The sequence below is a fragment of the Camelus ferus genome, chromosome 35 (assembly GCF_009834535.1).
Source record: "Camelus ferus isolate YT-003-E chromosome 35, BCGSAC_Cfer_1.0, whole genome shotgun sequence".
In the NCBI taxonomy this organism is placed as follows: Eukaryota; Metazoa; Chordata; class Mammalia; order Artiodactyla; family Camelidae; genus Camelus; species Camelus ferus.
In genome coordinates this window covers 12,220,274-12,243,659 of record NC_045730.1, presented here as the reverse complement: position 1 = coordinate 12,243,659, position 23,386 = coordinate 12,220,274, and the positions used below count along the sequence as shown (strand labels likewise).

At 37.0% G+C, this 23,386-nt stretch overlaps 1 protein-coding gene across 1 annotated transcript in view; it reads left to right on the top strand.

Annotated features, from left to right (window-relative positions):
• Window positions 1–23,386, top strand: part of ARHGAP21 (Rho GTPase activating protein 21) — a 119,501-nt gene that overhangs the window by 77,727 nt on the left and 18,388 nt on the right. The window contains 6 exon segments of the mRNA XM_032473852.1: window positions 386–464; window positions 2,959–3,013; window positions 10,069–10,098; window positions 11,439–13,332; window positions 20,957–21,115; window positions 21,262–21,364. Coding sequence (XP_032329743.1) covers window positions 386–464; window positions 2,959–3,013; window positions 10,069–10,098; window positions 11,439–13,332; window positions 20,957–21,115; window positions 21,262–21,364 — 2,320 coding nt within the window.

Here is a 23,386-nt window from a genome sequence, read left to right as displayed (position 1 = left end):
TTTAAACCTGTTAAAGAATGTTTCTCTATTAGAAATGACAGGGTGAACAGAAGAATAACTAGTTCTACAACTCCGAAGACAAAGGATAGGGATGTAAATGTAACTAGTGTACCTGTGGTCACTTGGTGATTATACTTTCTGGAGTTTCCAAATTCATCAATGCCTGGGCTCTTATTTAAAACACAGTTATATTTCATAAGAAGCTGGATATATTAAAATTTAGATTTATTTTTGTAAGAGGTACTTGAAAAAGCAACAAGCAAGGATATATCAAACATAAGTATATTACTCAAGAAATATTTCAAAGGTACTCAGAATTGACTTTTTAAAGGAATTCCTCATGTGGTTTTTTGTTCTTTTTTTTTTTTTTAACTCCTCTTTGAAGGTGACCGAATTATAAAAGTCAATGGAGAAAGTGTTATCGGAAAGACTTATTCCCAAGTAATTGCTTTAATCCAGAACAGGTAAGATTCTTGGAATACGATTAATTTTGGCCAAAGATGGGTTTTATAAATCAATGAAGCAAGTAGATTTAATGCAGCATTGTATTCCTGTAAGGAATTGATACAATATGGAGATAATGGAACTTTCCTGAAAGTGGAAAACGCATTTGAAAGTTGCCAGGAATGAACTACCTGAGGTTGGCTTATTTGGTACCTTTGTTTTGGCAAATTTTTTGATTTGTAATTAAAATCCTTTAGAGCCTGAGAGGCATATATTTTAGATTTACTGTTAAGTTTCCTACTTTTACTTAAAGTGACAATCAAATTTAGAATTTATTTATAGTAAGTATATAAATAAATGCATAATTTATTTTAAACCCTCCTACTAAGAAAACTTACCTTTAAATAGCTTACTGAATAATATTCTTAGCTCATATTCATTTGTCTTAACAAAGCAAGAAATTCCCTTTTAATTCATCTGTCCACTTGCATTCTACAAAATAGGATTTAGAGTTCTAAAGGTAAATATTTATAGAGTGGTTGACTTAAAGATAATTTAGTCCTGCTCACTTTCTCTGTGTCAAACACATAAAATTTTTTTTTTAAATTACAAATAAAGCCAAAGAGGTTACCATATTGAATTTCTATCAAGAGTAGACCATGACTCTAGGGTCTGACTTCCAGGCCATCACTCTTGTAAGAGATTCTTCCCAGATTCAAATACAGCAACTTTGGGGATTATCTGTTGCTTGCTATTAGCCATACTCACCTGTCTGTAATTAAATTGAAGTTCATGATTTTTTTGAAGACTTCTATCAAGCTCCTCTAACCATGTCTAAAGCAGTTTATGCGATAATCTAAGTTATTTACACTAATGTCCTAATATGTTGCCACTTTTACAGTAAGGTGATGTGATCATGATTTATTGATCAGTTTTGTCCGTACTCTTGGGTTCTAGGTATTGCTGACGGTGATGCGTGTTTGATCTTAAGTATTAAGCAGACCTGGGGATTGGTGGAGAATTGAAAGCTTCTCCAGAGGCACTGGGGAGATCCACCCAAATTTTCTTTTACCAAAAACAATTTAGATCGTAATAAATACACCAATATGTTTTGTCAACCTGTAATTTAAGGAGTTTTAGTGTATTTATTAACATCTCTTCTTTTAAAATACTACTTTTCCAAACAGCGATAACCTAATCTTTGTTCTCCTCAAAATCCACATTGTTGGTTTTTTTGTTTGTTTATTTTTATTTTTGTTACTGGTGCAGTTTATCTTTCAGAATAATAACACTTGGGAATGACAGTCTTAATTTTTCAACCAGTAAAGCAATTTGAAAAATAAATACTGTTTTTTCATGATCTTATTTTTCTTTTACAAAATTGTGTTCCTTTTGTCTGCAGTTGGTAGCAAATGGATTAATGCAGCACAAAGCCATTGAGATTCTGCAGTGTATTAATGTAAAAATGTATCCTTGCAGAAGAATTTATCTAAGCATCAGTATGTATTTTCTACCAACTCTAAATATTGAAATACAAGTATCTACGTATTTTCTTAATATAATCTCTTTGAACCTGTGGTTCTTACTGGTTTACTATTGTCTCAGCATTTATGACCTGAAAATAAGGGTTCAAATAGAGACACCAGTAAATTATTAGATTTTTGGGTTTTTTGTTGTTGTTTGTTTCTTAATCTCTTGATTGTATTGGGGGGAAATCTATCTGATCTTTTTAGGTTAGATATTGAAGTACTTGATGGGGCTAGCACCACTGTCCTTGCCTTTCCTAAATGTAATTCCAGATCACAGGACTCTCTTAAACCTAGCGAAACTCCTCTTATTATTTTTAATAGGACATTTAGAGTACCAAAATAAAACGAGACTTTGAGCTGCTCCTGTAAATGCTCTAAAACTAAATCACAGAGAAGAAAGCACATAGTTGAGAATGCCGCAAGGTTTTTAAAAATAAGGAGTCATCTTGATGGTTGTGACGGTGAACTATGATTTCTTTCCCCTCTGAGGCCAAGAGGGAATATTTCAAAATTAGGATGTTTAATGTTGTTTAAAATGTTTAATTTGAGGGTTCTCTGGTTATTTTTATGTTAATGTATTTTTAACTTGATAGACAGCGAGAATATGTGGTAAAAATTTGTAATTTGTTCTGTGACTGGAAATAAAATAAAACATAATTATATATTAATGAGTTTTGTTCCAGGAGTATTCAATAGAAGTAATATACTTCATGTTTCTAAATTAGAAACATGCTATAAAGAACACTTGACCAATTATGAATAGCCAGACATGGCAGGGTGCCCTCTTTTTACATAATTAGCTTTTATATATATAAATGACTTCTTTTCATTTTAATGAGTTGGATTTGAAAAGTAAAGATTAAAAAAAAACCAAATTAAACTCATAAACCATTTAAGAATTACTTCTGAGTTAACTCTTTTTCCTTTATGTCATTCTTACATACTTCTGCCTTCTCTAAAATAGTGTATGTGTATTCAATTTCAGTGATACAACATTGGAACTTAGTGTTATGCCAAAAGATGAAGACATTCTCCAAGTGGTAAGTTTTATTGATTAAAATATGGGTTGTTTCATAATCATGACAGTTAATAAAAATTCTTTAAAGATGGAGATATATTAAATTTTAAAAAAGATTCTAGGGGAAAAAAACCCAAACCCTCTATTTTTCTCTCTATTTAAAAAAAGAAAGAGAGAGAGAGACTATTGTCAATTTTTTTACAATTAAGCAACATGAGAACTTTTTATTGATTCCACAGTAAACTCATATTATTGTCATTTGGAATGAGATTCCTAAAGAGTCTTTTTGCTCCAAAATTGCATTCTAGGTAGTGCTTTGACCAAAAGCCAAAGCTCCTGGTATAAGTACTTGTCCCCAGAAATTAGATTTTTTTTTTTTAAATCAAGCACAGAAATTTTATGAAAGCCATTTAAAAATTTTCCAATAAGTATTAAAATTAACTTTGTAAATTAACTTACCTAGCAGATTTCTTTAACAGTATCAACCCATTATGTTAGAAGTGATGTTCACAATGAAGAGTCTCCACTTTAAGGGAAAAATATGTTCGTGTCTTAGAGAATGAAACTGTATAGTTGAAAACTTTAGCATTTGGCTTAGAATACTTTTCTCATCTTTAGAAAGAAAATAAATTGAATCAAACACTTAACTCTCTTATTAAGCTTAGATATTGCTGAAGGTAAAAAGATGATAAAGTTCATCCAAGAAAATAGTATCTTTCTTAAATTGACTTTGTAGTTCAGTGGAATACAGTAATTATTAAGTCTAGGAAGTAGCAGTGGCTACTGAAGTTTGTAGTTTTAAAAAAGTTCCTTTTAGCAAATAGTTGTTGTTTTCTGTTTTCTTACCCAGAATTCAGGGATTCTTTGTGGTGGGACAGGAAATGGTAATGCTTTTCATTTGTCACGCATTAGTTTGAACTTCATTCAGTAATCTTCTGTAAACTTTCTTTTTAACAAGAAACCCCTAAAGCCTGATCCTAATGATTCAGTTTATTCACGGACACACAAAATATAATTAACTGAAATCCAGGGACCTTGTGTTTTCAAGGCATGCTGATTTTATTTCAGAGTGACTTTTTACTGATAACTGATTACCCTTAAGCAGACAGTTCTGTTGGGGTTGGTGCCTGAACAAGGAAGAAGGTGTAACCATCCACGGTGGTTTTCTTTGTCAGGCAGAACTAGTTGCAGAGTTCTTTCCCTGATAGTTCGGCACAGCGAGGATGACACACATAACCAGGGAAGGCCTTGGAAGTCACGAGACTGAAAATAAATAGGGGCCCCTCCTCTGATGCACCACGTATGCAGAGGACTCGGGGGTGATGCGCACGTGGTAGGGGAGACTGAATCCTCATGCAACCTCATGACTCAGAGTGCGCTTCCCAACAGAGCTGATTTCTCATCTTCAGTAGACTCTTTCCTTGGCAAAGGGAAGGCACTGATGGGGCGCTGTTCAGAACAGTGAAGTGAACAGCTCATTTCACAGAACAGCTGGCTTTGTACTCAATTCCCAGGGAAGGAATCAAGCACAGAATTACCACCCCAGCCTGCTGTGTGGTAGATGCAGAGAAGCAACGGTTGGAGGTAGCAGCAGTGCGAGGAATAATTTTCTGATGATGTGATCAGTGAGAAATCAGGTTAATTAGTCTCCTTATATTGTACTTAAGATAAATACATTTAAAATAAAGGAAAAATACAAAGTGTTGCAAACCCAGGGGAAAGCTGGTTCACTAAAGTGACCTGAGCACACAGGTTTTCAAGGGTCCATCAGGAAAGGATCCTGATACACATATTGTAACAAAATTCATTCTTCAAACATGTTATTAGAGTTATTTTAATCATAAGAAATTAAAAGCTCAGACCCTTAACAATGAAAGAAAACCTCACTTTTAAACCTAGTCTCCTTTCACATTTGAATGTACTGTAACTTGTTAGGAAATCAAAGGAGAATATGTCATTAATGCAGACCATGCGTTGTTCCCTGAAGGAAAATGGGGCACCTTCTTTTTTGAATAAATGTTTTTAGCTGGAATATCTACACATGTCATTTTTTTTTAATTGAAGTACAGTCAATTACAATGTGTCAATCTGTGGTGTACAGCACAATGTCCCAGTCATGCATATACATACATGTATTCATTTTCGTATTTTTTTCCATTAAAGTTTATTACAAGATATTGAACGTAGTTCCCCGTGCTATACAGAAGAAACTTTTTAAAATCTATTTTTTATATATAGTGGCTAACATTTGTAAATCTCAAACTCCCAGATTTATCCCTTCCCACCCCCTTTCCCCAGTAACCATAAGACTGTACACATGTCATTTTAAAAGCTATTATAAAACACAGATAATCTGTTATTTAAAAAACCGTATGTGGAAATACCTCTTAAACAGATTCTAGAGCTAAAATGTTCTATCAGGGGCCTCAGAAGTATTTATGTTGGTCTTAAATCTGTTATCCAAAATATATACATCTTTAAAAAAGATGTATTTGTCCCTGTGAGGTTGAATATTCATTGTAAAAAACAACACAAGCATGACCATTTTTACAGCTGCCATAAACATTATTTACCCAGGAGAAAGCCTGTCACCGTTTGTGTATGTTTGCCTGGGTAACAAACCCAGGATTGGGTATGCATGAAAGTTTGTTTCCTCAAGTGATGCATGGACCAAGTTGAATGTCCTGGAGGTACTCAGCTCTCTGAGAGGTGGCGCAGAAGATTTAATTTGGTGGTGGGGAGAGATATATAGCTCAAGTGGTAGAGTGCATGCTTAGCGTGCACAAGGTCCTGGATTCAATCGTCAGTACCTCCTTTAAAATTAATAAATAAACCTAATTACCTCCCCCCTAAAAAAAAAAAAAATTTTAATGAAAATAAGTAAAGAATTATTAAAAAAAAGAAAATTGAACTTGGTTTGAAACTTGCCCCATGTAAGGACAGATATATAATAATAAACTTAATAATTTATAGAAGGCAGTGAAGTAATGTTTTTGACAAACACGAAGTAAAATTAAGAGTTACTATGTTACTAAATTCATGCTGGTAAGAGTACTCCTGTACTTGACAGTCCCATTTTTTAAACTAACATACATTGTTTAGATTAACAATATGCATAGTACTGTATTCATGTCAGTCATTTGATGAAGTAGCATTACAAAATAAAAGGCACTTCCTGTTGCATTTTCAAAAAGACAAAATGATTTTGTTACCCTCTCAGACACTGTTCATGAAATCACCACCACCTATCAAGTCACCTAAACAGTACTGCTGACTGAAAAAAACGCATCCTCAGATAGGCCTGTGGCGGGAGTGCTATGTTTCCATGCACGTCTCAGGATGCTTCGTTAAGCCTTTGGTTCAGTGGACTCAAAATTCAATCTTAAGTCAGATGGCTGTGGAGATTCTTGGGTGTTTAATGTTTGACCGAGGCATTTGGAGCTGCTTTGTGCTGCTCTGGTTCAACAACTTTGCAAGCAGAACAGGGAAGAAAGTGATGGCGCTGGGACTTGAACCCAGGCAGGTGGGAGACAGCCTGTACTTTCAGCTCAAGCACAGTCCCATGCCGCCCTTGGGTGCAGACGAAGAGTCCAGGGGCTGCCCCCTCCCCACTACCAGTCAGTGGCAGAGCCGCTGCCCTAACTCACCTCTGGACTCTGCATCTGTTGCTCTATGTCGCAGTCCGTGAATGTGTGATGGAAATTGAAAACTTCCATTTAACCCAAGTTTCTCTTCAGATTTAACAGAATTACTTTCAGAATAATTATTTACTATTTTCCACAGTCAGTATACTATTCTATTTAAAATTAGGTATTTGTCATGCGGAGATCAAGGTGGTCCTGCCTAGAGTGGGGAAACAAGAGTAGGAATTCTAGAGGGTTCTTTTGTATTTTGCAAGTTTGAAGCAGTTACTTTGTTCTTTTCTTTTTACAAAAATTTTAACTAATTATAAGAACAGTATATGCTTGTTAGAAAAGTTTCAAATAATTGAGAAAGGTATAAAATAACCTCATCATCCCCGTCTCCCATGCCCCACTGCAGCATGTCTGGTGTGTACTTTAAAATTATATAGGAGAAGGAGTATCAACTCAGTGGTAGAGTGTGTACTTGGCATGAAAAATTAAATTAAATAATACAAACAGATATGTAGTTATTTTTGCTTTTATCGTAGGTAATGGTATTAAATTAACAGGTCAGCCTGTTAACAGTGAACTGGTAGGCAGGAATTTTAATCTTAACAGCTTATTCTGCACTTTTTTTGTTTTGTTTTTACTATTGAAAATGGTACAGCAGTGGTCACAGGTATGGTAATAGTGACTTTGATGCAACTCTGTTAAAACTGATCTGAAAGATTATTTTAGGATTTTTTTAGTTACTGTTAGGCATTGTACATATAATCAAGATCCAGACTGTTAATATTAAATTTTATTTAAATGCTCTTTACAATTCTGATTCCAAATGAAGAATTCTGTGAGTCATCTTTCCTTACTCAGCCCCAGCCCCCCCTTTTAAGAACCTTTTGGATCTGTAGGCATGATAGGGCTGCTGTTCTATTTTTATTAGGTATGGTTTGAATTTTAAAATACAAACTTTTGAACTGCTAAATTATTTTCAGATATAAATCTAAGTACAAAGGTAAAGGAAATTCAAGAAGAAAATGTCAAGTGATAGATAAAAGGACTAAGGAAAAAAATTGGCTAAATTTTTTTTTGTCATATGCTATTGAATTCTCAAGCTCCAGTCAGAAAAAATTTGAGTTGTTGTCTAATTATATCAGAACTTCGGATACATACTATGAAGTATCCATTTGGGCTTAAAACAAACATAAAAATAAAAATTATTCTGAGCCAAATATGTAATTCTTATGACATTGGTTTCAAAATTTCTAGGCCATATCATTTCAGACAAACTTATTAATTTGGGGTGATTTTGATGTCATTATTAAAGATTATAAATTGACATCATTATGTAAAAATTACTTTGATAGTTTGTGTTGTTTAATTGGTGCCCACTGACAGTTCAAAAATTCCCAGTGGGTAATTAAAACATTGAAAATGTCTGACTATGATGTCTCAGTGAAAGATTTGGGACTTTCTGACCAAGCACTCAAGAGAAAGCATCCACAGTCACAGCTGTGAGCAAGCTACAGAGTTTTTAATTCTGTGTTCACAATGTAAAACCTTATCTGGTGGGTTCCATGTTCACCCCAGACACGCAAACGTCGTAATCCCTCCTAGTGTGAACGCAAGCCTCGTCCAAAGCTTTCCTTAGTCGGCAGTTTGTTTTCTAGAGCAATACTTAAAGGTATCATGAGGGAGGAGGATGCCTTAAAATGCACATTGTCCACTCCTAATTTACTTCCCTAAACTTACCCCAGGGCTCATCTGTGTCTGTGCCACACCTCTCAGGAGAGCCATAGAGCTTACTCCCGTGACCTACCTGGAACACACTCAGCAGCCTCAGAGCACTGCTCATTTCCCCACGGATGTTCATTGAATGGTATTGGTTCCCAAACCTTACGGGAATGAGCAACTGTTACATAGACAGATAGGTAAATAAGCTTTTTTAGTGTCCATGAACTGAAAGAGTATGTGAGGAAATTGAATACTACTACTGAATGAATTTACATTTTATTTATCTCAACTGTATCTTCCTACATGAGACAGTAGTACTGTATGTGTAAAATACTCTGTTTAGTCAGCCCACTGTTAATGCAGGGTTCGTGTGTATGTATTTAAGGGCCCCTTTGCCATAACTTTACCCAGAAGTGGGGACCCATGAATATAGACTATTCAGTATTTAGAGCTGGCTGTGTAGAAATCTTAGAGGTATCTAAAGTATATCAAATACTTTTTCAAGTATTTCGTAGTTCTGGTCATATACTTTTATTATTAAAAGATAATCTTTCTCCCCAAATTTGAATAAAGGAATTATCTCTAAATTACTGGTTCTAGAACAGCATTTCCCAGCAGAAATTCTAATCATGTGTTAAAACCCCCGGGGGAAAAAATGGGTACCATGGTTGAATAAGTTTCTAATTCCATGTCGAGTTTTACATTGTACATTAATGTAGGAGAGGTTTTGAGAAGTCAGGAAGCTGACCAGCTGACCTTTCCTACATCATCGAGCATAGTGGATATCCTCTCCACTGTCGCCCCCTTTAAGGCGATGCTTAATAAAATTGCACAAACACGCTGCGGAAAATACTGTCTGACTCCACTCATCCACACTTGGTTTTCCTGTCGGTATCGGTGTGACTGTAATCCGCATTAAAAAGACAGGCCTGTGTGTCACTGGCACATACCCCAGAATACATATTTTGATTGACTGTATTCATACCTTAAAAATATTACGGCATGCCTGTTTTCTTTTATCTACTTGGCTTGAATTTCTCACTGCATCCTGGTTTAGGTTCCGTAATAATCATTCTAAGTTAAAAAGAATTATTCTGGAAGTCATACTTTTGTGCTCCATTCAGTGGTTATTTTCATAAGCTAATAAAACAAGACAAAAGGTACAGTGTTGAAAGGCCTTAATTTTGGAGGGGAACCCATTTAATGAAACAGTCATTCTTTTCTTCCAAATCATAGTGTGAAGGCAGCTGTAGTCAGCTGACAGCTTGTGGCTATGCTCTGAGTTACAGGGGGAGGAGGACGTTGTACTATTGTAAAAGCATAACAGAGCGTTTCGTCATCTAGAAGCAGAGATGGAAGAAGCTCAGGGGAAATGAGAGGCATCAATGTTGCTCTCGTGGAAGGGAAGGTTTGCAGCACATTGTCAGACAGCCGTGCACACTGAAGGAATTATCTGTCATGAATGCATGTCACCAGATGTATTTTGCTTTCAAGAATGGTAGACAAAGCAAATAAGGACCAGATAAAAGCCTGAGAAAAAGATGCTCAGAAGGATACTGAAGTTATTCTTTATGCCTCACTGCCCTTTACTTCTCTTGGTACCTTCCAGAGGAATCAGTGTAGATGTATTTTTAGCTTGCTGTTTTCCAGCATCAGTGTGACAACATGATTCTGTCTGTATATCAGTAAGCAGCTTCTACTATGTTTTCCTATTTTCTGCTAGCTACAGTTTACAAAGGATGTCACAGCTCTGGTAAGAAATGCACAGAAGCCATTTCCTTGCTTTTTAAGTCATGTTTTGTAGAGATTTGTAATAAGCCAGTCTATTAAAACTGTAAGTTTGCTTAGAGGAATCTCTCCGTGGTGTTAATCTTACTAATTTGCAGAATGTGTTTGTGATGTCTTGTTTTACTTTTCCTGTTTATGTTTGGTTTTCTTTTGTATCCTGTACATAACTGGCATTAAAGCATAACATTTATCTGCATCTGTATTTCTTTAAGCATCTCACCCTCTCTCTTCTAGTACTTTGCTGTTACGTTATGTTTGTGGCTGCACTTGAGCTTTGCAGGCTGTCTAATGCAAAGACAGGATGTGATGATAGTCTTGAATTAAGCTTGTTTTGATTAGGGGAGAATATGTAATATGACACCACACCTAACTGTCTCAGCTGCTGTACACAGTCCTGAACTGCATCGATTAGCTGTTTTGTAGAGTCGTCTGTATTTAATTTGTTAGTTTTAAGTTTTAAAAAATATTTCTAGATAATTTCATAAATAATTGATAAAGAATAATTTGAGCTGCATGCCTGCCTGATAGTAATAGAGCAATGTCTCCTTATAATAGGTAAAAGAGACCAAATAAATTTGTACAATATAATCTTGCATTCATGTGAAATAAAAATTACAGATTATATACAGGAAGATGAATCACCTTTTTTCATATCTTATGCCTTTAGTAAGTGTTTAATTTCTTAAATGTACATATTCTCTATTTTAAGTAAGTATTTAGCATGGCTGCTGGAGGACTTAATTTATCACAATGGATTATTTTTAGTGACTCAGTAATCATTCATTGGCAGGACAGCCTTCAGTATATTATTTAATTTATGATAACAGTAGTGCCTCAAATAAAGGTGTATTTGGTGAAGATTTTTCATATTTTCACCTTCGCTCTGGCAAAAGACCAGGTTCTTCTTTTGCTGAGATGTATTAGCAGCCATTTAACCTGCCAACTGCTGGAGAAAAAAAAGAAAAACTATAAAACTTGAAAGGGGAAATTTTTAGAAGCAAGACATCTATATCTGATTGATGGTGGTGGTGGTGGGGAATTTGGTGTGTTTCAGACCTTTTGGGGAAAAAGGCCATTACAATTTATATTTTTTTGCAAATTCTACAATTTATTTGATTTCTGAGAGACTAGCCCCTTTCTGCATTTGTGGAGTACCCTTATGTTGTTACGTTTGCACGCATGCTTTAGTGAATGCCATTCAGGCATGAGGCCGGGCACTGTAAAGTAAAGTAGTGCATTGCAAGAGTGGAAGTGAGTGTTCCTTTGATGAATTTTAAGTGACCCCTTTCTCTCGTCTCCACGTAGGCGTATTCTCAAGATGCCTACCTGAAAGGCAATGAAGCCTACAGCGGCAATGCCCGCAACATACCCGAGCCCCCACCGATCTGCTACCCCTGGCTTCCGTCCGCCCCTTCAGCCATGGCGCAGCCAGCTGAAACGGCTCCTCCAGACTCCTCCTCCAGCAAACAGCAAACCAGTCCACCAGTACTGACGCAGCCCAGCAGGGCCTACCGGATGGAAATCCAAGTGCCTCCGTCACCCCCAGATGTGGCCAAGTCAAACACAGCAGTGTGTGTCTGCAATGAAAGTGTAAGGACTGTCATTGTACCTTCTGAGAAGGTTGTAGATTTGTTACCTAATAGGAACACCCACACGGTTCCCTCGCACAGAACTGAAGAGGTGAGGTATGGCAGAAATGAGCAGACCTCTTTAAAAACAGCGTCAAGAACCACATCACCACTGTCATCAGTTCCCACTGCCCATCTAATTCATCCAGCCGGCTCCAGGTCGTTGGAACCTTCCAGGATTTTACTGAAATCTGGCAATTACAGCGGACACACAGAGGGACCATCAAGCAATAGATCTCCAGCTGTGGATTCGCCTTCTGTATCTGTCAATCACTATTCTCCAAATTCCCATCAGCACATAGACTGGAAAAACTATAAAACTTACAAAGAGTACATTGATAACAGGCGGTTGCATATAGGTTGTCGGACAATTCAGGAAAGGTTAGACAGTTTGAGAGCAGCCTCTCAGAGCACTGCAGACTACAACCAGGTGGTACTGAACCGCGCCGCTCTGCAGGTACGACGTCGGAGCACCTCTCAGGACCGAGTGCCCCAGTCCGTTCAGATCCGGCAACGCAGCGTGTCCCAGGAGAGGCTGGAGGACTCCGTGTTAATGAAGTATTGCCCGAGAAGTGCATCTCAAGGAACGCTGACGTCTCCATCTGTTAGTTTTAGTAATCACAGAACTCGCTCGTGGGATTATATCGAGGGACAGGGTGAAACTTTAGAAAACGTCCATTCTGAACGTCCGCTCCCTGATTCAAATGGAGACCGAAAGCAGACTTACAAGTGGAGCGGGTTTACCGAACAGGACGATCGGCGAGGTATTTATGAGAGACCCAGGCAGCCAGAAATTCACAAATCTTCTCGGGGTTCCAATTTTACGGTGGCTCCAAGCCTTGTGAATTCTGACAACCGTCGGGTGAGTGGCCGAGGGGCGGGATCAGTGTCTCAGTTTAAAAAAATTCCGCCAGATCTCAAGACACTGCAGGCAAACCGAAATTTTCAGACTACTTGTGGGATGTCCCAGCCTCGAGCTATTTCACAGGACAGGTCACCTCTTGAGAAAGTCCGAAGTAATTCTCTGAAAGCGCCTTCTACGCATGTCACAAAACCCCCCTCCAGCCAGAACTCATTTATTTCTATTAAAGACCAAAGACCAGTAAATCATTTGCATCAAAACAGCCTACTGAATCAGCAGACATGGTTAGGGGCCGAAAGTGCTCCTGGTCACCAGGTGGACACCGGGAAACCCCCTTCTCTAGCTGAAGCTTCTGTTAAGCTCACACCTCTGATGAATGAGAGTTCTGGCACACCAGATTCAGAGTTACCCATCACTCAAAGGAATCAAGATTTAAATTTACAGGAGGCTGAAGTTCAGCAGTCCAGTGCTGTAGATAATAAAGAAACTGTCATCCTAAGAGAAAAGCCTCCATCTGGTCGCCAGACGCCGCAGCCTTTGAGGCATCAGTCTTACATCTTGGCAGTGAACGACCAGGAGACGGGGTCAGACACCACTTGCTGGCTGCCCAATGACGCACGCCGAGAGGTCCACATAAAAAGGATGGAGGAAAGGAAGGCCTCGAGTACCAGCCCACCCGGTGACTCCTTGGCTTCTATCCCATTTATAGGTGAGCTTATTTCACAGTCGTTGGCTAATGTGTCGAACATTGAACAAAACTTTTTCAGCAAAGTATTTCAACAGGCACAGGAATTTTACACTGTGATTTTAAAATACTTGTTGTGCATTTTCTACCCTGTGCTAAAACCAGAGCCATAAGCTTTTACTTCTCAAAAATTATTTCTAGTATTAATTTTTTTTTAATTTTACGTACTTGATACCCATTCTTAATTTTGATTTTGATGGAACAAATTCCCACCTTCTGGGGCCAAGAGACTCGGCAAACGAAATTATACTTGTTGATTCAGGTCAAACAGTTTTAATCACTAGTAATCAACTTCGTTCAACTAGTGCTTTTTTACTTTCTAAAGCTTATTTCTTTGTAAATTTAACTTGGGCCCAATGGAAAGACCTCTTTATTGTCAAATTACTTTGTCTTAGAATAAATCCTGGAGTAGATGGGGGGAAATTATTTAAATGACAAGTATGCGCCCTGATTTGGGACAACTATCATGTTTACTGAGGCTTTAGTCTGCTCCCACACCGCCCCCCCCCCCAGGTGTACTGCCCACAAGGCAGCCGGTGTGATGTTTTAAAAATGTAAATCAGATCATGTTACTTCTTGAGGGGGGCAGATATAGCTCAGTAGTAGAGCACATGCGTAGCATGCATGAGGTCCTGGGTTCAATCCTGGTACCTCCATCAAAAAATAGATTAATAAATAAACTTAATTACCTCCCCTCACCAAAACAAAACAAACACACAAACAAAAAAAACCCCACCAAGATCATATCACTGCTCTGATCAGAACCCTCTTTTACTTCCCATGTTACTCAGAATAGAATCCAAAATTCTTTACTGTGGCAGGCAAAGCCTGTGACCATCCCCCCAACGCCACTCCCATCTCTCCACCCCCATCTCCTGTCTACCCACGCATCCCGTCCTTGCCCACGCATCCCGTCCTTGCCCACGCTGGTCCCCTGCAGTCCTGGAACGCGCCGAGCTGAGGGCCCTGGCACCAGTTCCTAGCCCTGGAGTGCATTCCACAGATACTCACAAGACTCTGTCTCTCAGTACATTTGGGCGTCTGTTCAGATGTTACCTTATCAAAGCAGCCTTTCCAGAACAGCCTGTCTGAAATAGGTACCCTCCACACATACACAGAACCTGATATTTTCTGTCCCCTTAAGCTACTTGATTTATCTTTGTACCACTTGTTTCCACTTGACATTTGTATTTTTTGTTTATTACATGCTTCTTTGTAGAGCTAAAACAGAAGCTCCATGAAAGCCAGGATTTTAGATCTTTTGTTCATTTCTGTGTCCTTAACGCCTAGGACCACTACCTGGCGTATAGATGGCACTGAATAAGTATTTGTTGAAATGATAAGGTGAATGATAATTTTGAGATGATGGTTAAATGTGTAGCAAAATTTTTTTAAAAAGTTCTTATAATTACTATGGACCCCTAGGACATCATCTGCCAACAGAACTATCATACATGTCCTTTGTGCTATCTTTATTTACTAAATGAGAAATTTAAGCTATCGAGAGGTTAATTAACTTCCCCAAAGTCACACAGTTACTAAACAGTAGAGACTGGAACTCGGCTTCACTGATTTCAGCCTCATCGCAGAGGACAACTCTAGAGGGCACCATTTGTACAGAATGCGTTGTGCAGAGCGCCCTCTGGAGTTGTATGATGCAAGGCCTTGCTTTGAGGCCAAGGCCATACCCTTCCTCACCCTCTTACCCCGTAGGTTCATGAAGAGTTAGTTCTCCATCATTTTATAATGTAATGTGTTTCCCTTTGAGTAATATTTCAGACTTTTTCTTTTCTAGAAAAACTTTCTAAAGCTGTTGCACTATTGGAATGTCAAGTGACATTATCAGAATCAGCTTTTTTAAAAAAAAGTTCCACATAACATGCTTTTTATAAATATGACATATTCAAGTTTTAAACATCATGGGGAATCTCAACCTAAATTGTACTATATCTGTACCCTTAAGTCCAACCTCAAAGATTAGTAGAATTTTATTGTAGATGGAACCTTACAGATGTTTTATAGAAATGATTGTTTCACAACTTTTTTAAAACATTTACAAACATTTTTTAAACATTTTTTTTTAAACATTTACAACCCATGGCTGTATTTCACAGGCCTATGAGATCTCAGCAGAGTAACAGTATTGTATTTTTTCCCTGTGTAATAAGAATAATATAATCAAATTATATTGGAGTAATAAAAAGTTTCCTAGTTATATCTGTTAATATTTCTTCCTCGTTACCACTAAGTACAGGAATAAAAAGATCAATTACGTTATTGAAGAGAGAACTTTGGCTAAAATATAAAACAAAAATCTAATTCTATATACATAAAGATTTAGAAAAATGATTAGACCATTTTGTTTATTCATTAAAAATGAAAATACTATTTGGTTCTGATCAGATTCTACTTTAAGTGCTTTTTAGACTCTCCTTTATAGTTCTTAGTGAATGATATTTTTTGTTTTATGAATTACTACTTAAAAATCACCCAGCATAGAAATGTCTTTATAATCCATTTATTTCCTGTATGTCTCCCAGGACCTTAATATATAGCACACAATTACTCTGGTGTATCAGCTGAACAGCACCAGTGGAACAGGGTAAAGAACAATTGATTTCACTGTTTTGACTGTGAATGCTGTCCGTGGATGTAAGCGTTCTTAAGTTCCAGAATTTAATATTGAAATCTTTGTATTATTGAGCTTCAAAGTTTTATCTGACCAATGGATGTGTGTCTTTCCAATCTAGCTATTTCTAAAAATGTATGTTTTACTGGGATAGACACCAACAATGAAATGGAGTAAAAGAGACAATTTGCAGTGTTTCCCAAAGTATTTTCTAGGAACACTTAATTCCATTTGATTAAGGGGGGGGAAATAAGATTAGTGATCAAATAAATTGAGAAATGCTGAGTTTTAAAAGTTTTGTCTGTTTTCACAGTAGAACTCTCAGAATCATTAACATGTTCCTATATATTGTGAATTTTCTAGGCAGGATATAATACAGTTTGTCTCAGAAGTATTTGATCATGAATCCTTTCTTTTTTAATTTAGAGTATTTCAGTTTTAGTACACCATAAAATACACTTTGGAAAATGTTGGTCTAAAATCTGTGCTATTTTATGGAACATTTAAATTAAAAGGATGAAGGGAAAAGAGTTAAGGCTTGCTTTTGTATTGTCACACTCCAGAATCTTATAGTCTGATTTTTAGTAATTATTTTTGTTACTTGAAAACATTATAACCAATGCAAAGACAAATAAATAAATGCCTTGGCTTTATTCCCAAAATATCAGAGAATTAAGCCAATTCATTTATTCAGTTATCTGTATACTACAGAGCTAATGAAACATCTTAACGGAAAGACAGTTTTCCAAAATTTTGCTACACATTTAATATCTGATACTCCTTTTGGGTCACAAAGACTTAGAAAAATGAAGAAAATAAACCACTTTGTTTTTAAAGTAGGAATATTAGTCATTAACAGTATTTTGTTTACGTCTACTCATAAATCTTCAAAATAAGTCCTGAAAATAAATTTCAACTTCTTTTACAAGTAAACACAAAACACAACATGAGTAATGAATTCATAAATAATTTGTTGTTGAGTAGCAGGTTTTAAGGTGTTTTCTCCAATCCTGACTTTCTACCTTTGATTCATACCACTCATAACTATTAATATAAAGAAACCAGCCGTATGACTCACATCGAGTTCTTCTCGCATCCATTCTCCTCTGTTTTTTTTGCCGTGTTTTTAATACTCCTCCCTGTCCTCCCCACCGCAAGGTTGGCCAGCATGCGTGTACTTACTTAGCACTGGCCTAACTGAAACTGACTTTGCAGCCTTGCTGGCACTGCCATTTTAAACCGATTTAGAAGTTTTAAAGCTTACAGGCTATAGCTGGATTACAGCATCTCTACAGGTGAGCTTAGCCCTCTGAAATTCACCCAAAAGCGATAGAACTGGGTAACTGTCACCTTGAACCCAGCCTCCTCCTCGGGGAGCTCTAGTCTCTCACTCCAGCAGGGAGGCTGCAGCCAGGACCCCAGCCCGTCTTTTACACAAATACGGACTGAGTCTCTCTGCAAAGCTTATAATCCATGAAAGGAAAAATTACACTGTATCATCTTATAATCCTTTTTGTATATCAGCTTTCCCCTAAAATTTGATTCTGTTAGTTCTTAAGCTTAGAGATAATTTTGCTTCTATTATTTGAGTGATGATGTGAGGTAATCTTTAATATAATGACAACTCCCCCCAAAAACCCCAAATTATGCAGTACTTTAACCTACCAAGTATTTCATGTACCAGTCCTTAGGATAATCATGTAGGAAATTTTGGTCAGGAATAAATACCCACTTTATGGATAAGGAAAGTTAAGTCCTTGACTTAAGGTCTGTCGGCAGGTAACTGACGGAGCTGATTGCCTGCTCCAAATCTCGTGTTCTTTCAACAGTGCCCTAAAAATGTGCTAAAATTTAAATCCTGGCCTTTTACTCTTTTGAATCTTAGGCTAAAGGATAATTCTGAATTTAATATTCACTCTTCTTAGCTCAGATTTCCCAGGTTTGAATTGGCATCTTCTTACTAGATAAATTTATGTGTTCCAAGTTTAAGAAAACTGCTCCCCACAGAATAATTCTAGGTGTTCATTTATCTTCCTTTTGGTAGTAGCATGGCTTTTATCCTACAATATTTCAAATTTATCTGCAGCACCCCTTGTAGAATACTATGCTTATTTACTTTGGGGAATAATTTTTTTTTTAACTTCGCACATATAAAAATTATAGAATCGCTTCCCTAAAGCAGACTTACTGGATTTTCAGCGAGTTCCTTTAATGTTGAAAATAAAGCCAGTAGTAAGTACATTCTCAGCCAGATTTTTCAGTTTTTAAAATAAATTCAAACCTCAAAAGCCCCCTAAAAACTCCCTGGCTTATAAAAATCCATAAGTATTTTATATTCTTACATAAATTAAACAGATAATTTTACCCCTTTAGTGGCTTTATTGTTATAGTCCTCTTGAGCTAGAAATGACCCTTCTGATAATCCCAGTCCAGTTTCTTTACAGGGACAAATTTAATACCCAGAGGAATTCCAACAAGACAGGATCCAAGTCTCTTGACCCTCCCCTGGAGCTCAGTCTTCTCCATTCCTAGTAGCTGGCTTATTCTGTGTGCTAAAATTAATCATTCCAAAGATAGACTTGTGAAATCAGTGCCTAATATTTATTAAATTCTTTGAAGATAAATGCTATGTTCCTTGAAATTAATACTTCCAATATTTGTCAGCTGGTAAGCGGGGTCATCTTTCATACACACGTGTCTCTCACATACACGCAAACCCACGAAATCTTATCACCACTCATTAACTTGTCTGACCCACGGAGGCTGCAGAAATTCAGCCAAGTAACTGTGACCTGCGGCAGGTCTGAAAGCAATACTTCCACCTGCCTTTTTAAAATCCAGAGCTTTGTGCTGCTGTGATGTTTGCTGCCTGTAGGCGAGCCTGCAGTCCCAGTCCGGACCATAGTCGCACATTCCTGCTTCTGCTCTAATTTCGCCACCTGCCTTTCAAATACCTCCTCCAACAGCAGCAGTTAGATTTACAGCGCCACACTCTGTACTTGCGGCCATGTGGGCATGGTAGGGTGAAAAAGTCTCTATTCAAAGTTCTACCACTTCTTAACCTTTTATATCTATTAGGAAGTTATAGCACTGCATTTTTGATTATCAAAATAACGCAGTCTCAAAATGCCTTTCAGATAGCCAGATGTTCATATAAATGCATGTTTACTGACCTATGAAAGAAGCTTGGTCTTAATTAAAACACAAATTTTCATTACAATCATGAGTTGGGTTATTACTATGACACTTCGGGATCATTGAACTAGGTGACGGCACCCCCTTACCAGTTGTTAACAGGTGTATCACCTCGTGAGCTCTGTTTATAATTAGTGAAAAAGCTTCAGTGAGTGTCTAGAGATCTGTCATTTGATGGTCAGTTTTGGAGATCAGAAGCACATGTTAATTTATTAGTAGCTTGATTTTTTAAAGCATTCTTTTTTAACCATACCTCTTTAATGTAAGTGGACTTTCTTGAGCATGCCACTTTTATGAACCTCAAAATTTTTCACCTTATGGTCACTAATTGGTACTAATGAGGTGAAGTAAAATTTTCCTAGGGAGATCAGTTTTTTAAGATGACCTTATTTCACTGGGTTGAAGTTAGATTTAAAAAAATAATACCACCTCTGGTGTTGCCAAAGATTACTAAGTTGTTACTTATAAAGGGCTTCTATTTGCTTATTGAAGATAAAATTCAGCCTCATGTAACTGCTTTAACTGAATGTATGCATCTCAGAAGGCAAATGAAAAGAAATGTTTGTCCCAATTGAATTTCTTCGTAAGATGAAGACTCCATTAACAGTATTTATTTATTCTCCTTTTATAAACTGTACTTTGTTTGAGGTATAGATTGGATTTTAGGTCATTTGCAGTGAATGTCCCTTCTCCTAGGACTGGACCAGAAACAGTGTGTTCAGTTTCCTTATTTCTAGTAAAAGAGATTTATCTGTACATGCTTTTGGGGCACTATGTATTTTTATATATACTTTCATATTAGTCACCATTTCTTCCAACTTACACAGACTTTCTCCTCCCCTTGTGATGTGTGATTTACTCCATCATTGAATATTATAGCATTAACATGCCTCATTATGCTGTGATTTGGGGAAAGGGGAGAATAATCTCTTCCCTAACAGATGTGAAATGAAAAGCAAAATTACTCGGCCACAGTCTATGCCCAAAATTCTGATAATTTCACTGAGTTGTGGAAGATGATTCTCAGTCTCCTGGCTCACATTGTATCCTCACATGGTAGAAGGGGCAGGGGAGCTCTCCGGGGCCTCTTTTGTGAGGGCACTAATCCCATTCATGAGGACTCCATCCTTGTGACCTAATCACCTCTCAAAGGCTTCGCCTCCTAATAGCATCACAGTGAGGATTAATTCTCAACGTATGAATTTGGGGAGGACACAAACATTCCCTCTGTAGCAGTGGCCTTGATGATGAATAAGTTCTTTTGGAAGAAGCTATAGCTTTTTGGACAAGAGCTGAAGATACACTCATTTGTGTATTTGTGTGGTGGGAGGTGGGAGGTGTAGGTTTTAGGAACTGATGCCTTGAAAGTTGAGCCTTGCTTGCTTCCTGAGATGATAATGTGTGATACACTTAAAATTGGGGAAGTAATTCTTTTACCATGGTGTGTGTTTATTCTGCTTTTATAGGTCTAGGTTCTGAATATCTGTGAACTTTGGTGTCTTATCAGTTTAGTGAAGGTATTAATTGTTTGGTAGAAGGAGCAACTCATTTAATTTCTTAGATCACATTCTTGGAATTACTTGGAGTTACTGTATAAGGAGATTTTTAACAGACCAACTATTGTCATTTATTGTTATGTCTGTGGATGTGTTATCTTTATCTAGGTTTTTACAGTAATGAATACTGAATATTGATTCTGCTGTTATTGTTAATAGTAATTAGGCCATTTAACATCTGAATATTTATTTTCACTTTATCTGACAGATGAACCAACTAGCCCCAGCATTGATCATGATATTTCGCACATCCCTGCTTCTGCCGTCATCTCGGCCTCTACCTCCCAGGTCCCCTCCATAGCAACCATCCCTCCCGGCCTCACAACGTCAGCTCCTTTAATCCGACGTCAGCTGTCCCACGACCAGGGTATGTTTCAGTGAGTGGTTATATGAACTGTCTTGCATTCTCAGTTTTCCAGTATAGAAAACTGTAATGACACACCATGATCTTCTCGCCAAGAAAAGCATCTGGAAACCACTTGCACATGTCTAAATGTTGAGTTTTAATTGCAGAATCTGTTGGACCCCCCAGCCTGGACGGCCAGCCCAGCTCAAAGACAGAACGATCAAAATCATACGACGAGGGCCTGGATGACTACCGAGAAGATGCAAAATTGTAAGTCTCAAGTGTGTTGTTTTAAATACTTGTTAGGGGTGTTAAGCATATCTTTGACATACAAATGCTGAATTAATGATGCCTTTTGTATTTTCTAACTTGATGACATTAGACATGCAAATGAAAAATCAAAGGTTGTTACGTGGTAATACATTCGGTTGAATTTTTTTAAAAAATTAATATTTCAAAGTCAGTGATACACAAACATAATACAAAAATACATGTAAAACTGTGTATATTAAATAATCACTCCCGCTCTAGGGCTCCGGCCACCCAGTCCTGCTCTCACACATAACTATGTTATCATTTTTTTAATATAATTCCAGAGCTATTCTTTGCATAAAGTCATACTCACATTTACATATGCTTACATATGTGTGTGTATTCTAATTATTTTTATAAACAAATGATAGATGCCCTACACACTGGATCTTGAAGAGTATTCAGTGCATGTATTCCTGGCACATTCTTTTTCATGATTGTTTAATTTTCCATTGAGTAGTTATACCATAATATATTTAACTGGTATTTTATATTCTGTTAAGAGACATTTAGATTGATCAAATCTCATGCTAAAACAAATAATACTTCAGTGACTTTATACCGTGTACTTCAGTACATAGCTCATTTAGCATATACAGGAGTGAGTACGGTTGGAAAAAGGATTGTTACATCAAGGGGTCTGTGTATTTTTTATTTCAATATCCATTGTCGGTTGCTCTCCATAAAGACTAAACCAAATCACAGTCCCTCCAACAGGGTACAGAAGTCTTTGCTGCTCCTCTCACCAACACAGCATGTTAATTAACTTTGGTGGGTTGTTCTTGTTATTTTTATTTTTTTAACAACTCTAATGGTATCATATTACAGTTTCAATTTGAAAATTTCTTATTAATTGCACATTCTTTCATATATATTTAAGGATGCTTATGTTTCTTTTTCTGCAAACTGCTTTTTCCTGTCTCCTAGCCATTTTCCTCCTGGTTTTTCTGGGTAACTTCTGGGGCTTTTTAAACAAAAGAAACTAGCTCTTTTCTGAGATAAGTGTTGCAAGTCTTTCCTCAATATTTTTCATTTGGTTTTCTGAAGTTTTTTGTTTGTTTGTTTGTTTGTTTAAACCCTGCAAAATGTTAAACATTTTTTTGTGTGTGTGGTCAAATTTAGGAATTTTTTTTTTAAGGAATTTTTTTTTAAGGCCTTTTGATTTTGAATCATACTGAAAAAGCCTTTCTTTCTTCCAGAATTATAACAGATTCTTTCATGTTTACTTCTCAAATTTGTGTGTTTTTCTTCATCTTTTTCCTTTTTGTACATTTACAACTTTGACTCATCTGGAATTTATTCTAATTAGTGAGATAAAGAGCCAACTGTGTATTTTCCAGTGTGTCTCAGTTGTCCCGAGATCATCTATTAAATGTCATACTTTTCCCACTGATATGTCATCTTTATTATAAACGAAAATTGTTATATGTCTTTGGTTTTATTTTTAGACTCTATTCAGTTTATTTGTCTGTCTATCATGTCTACCAGATTCTATTAATTACAATGGTTTTGTAGTGTTTTTATCATCTGGTGGGGCTTTTCTCCCTCATAATGTTCTTGCAGAATTCTGGCTGTTTTTATTTTACTATTTGAACGTTAAAATCAGTTTCTATTTCTTAAATTCTTCTGGATATTTTCCTTGGCACAGTGTTTAATTTACAGATTAATTGAGGAAATACTGACATCTTTCTCATACTGATCCTTATTCTGTCAAAGAACGATTTGTCTTTTTTATCATAGAATTTTTGTACAGATACTCTGAAACTTCCATTTGATTATTATTTATATTCTAATACAATTTGTTCTTCCTGGACCAGCTACTTGGGGGGGAGTGTGTGTGCAGTGTGGCCAGGGCAGTGGTGGTGGCGATGGCAGTGGTGGCTAGCAGGGGTCTTTCTTATGGTGCCGGGGTGGCTTTGTGAACTGTTTCAGCCTTTGCTCTTCCCCCCTGGAAGACAGCAGTGATGGCCCCATTTCAGA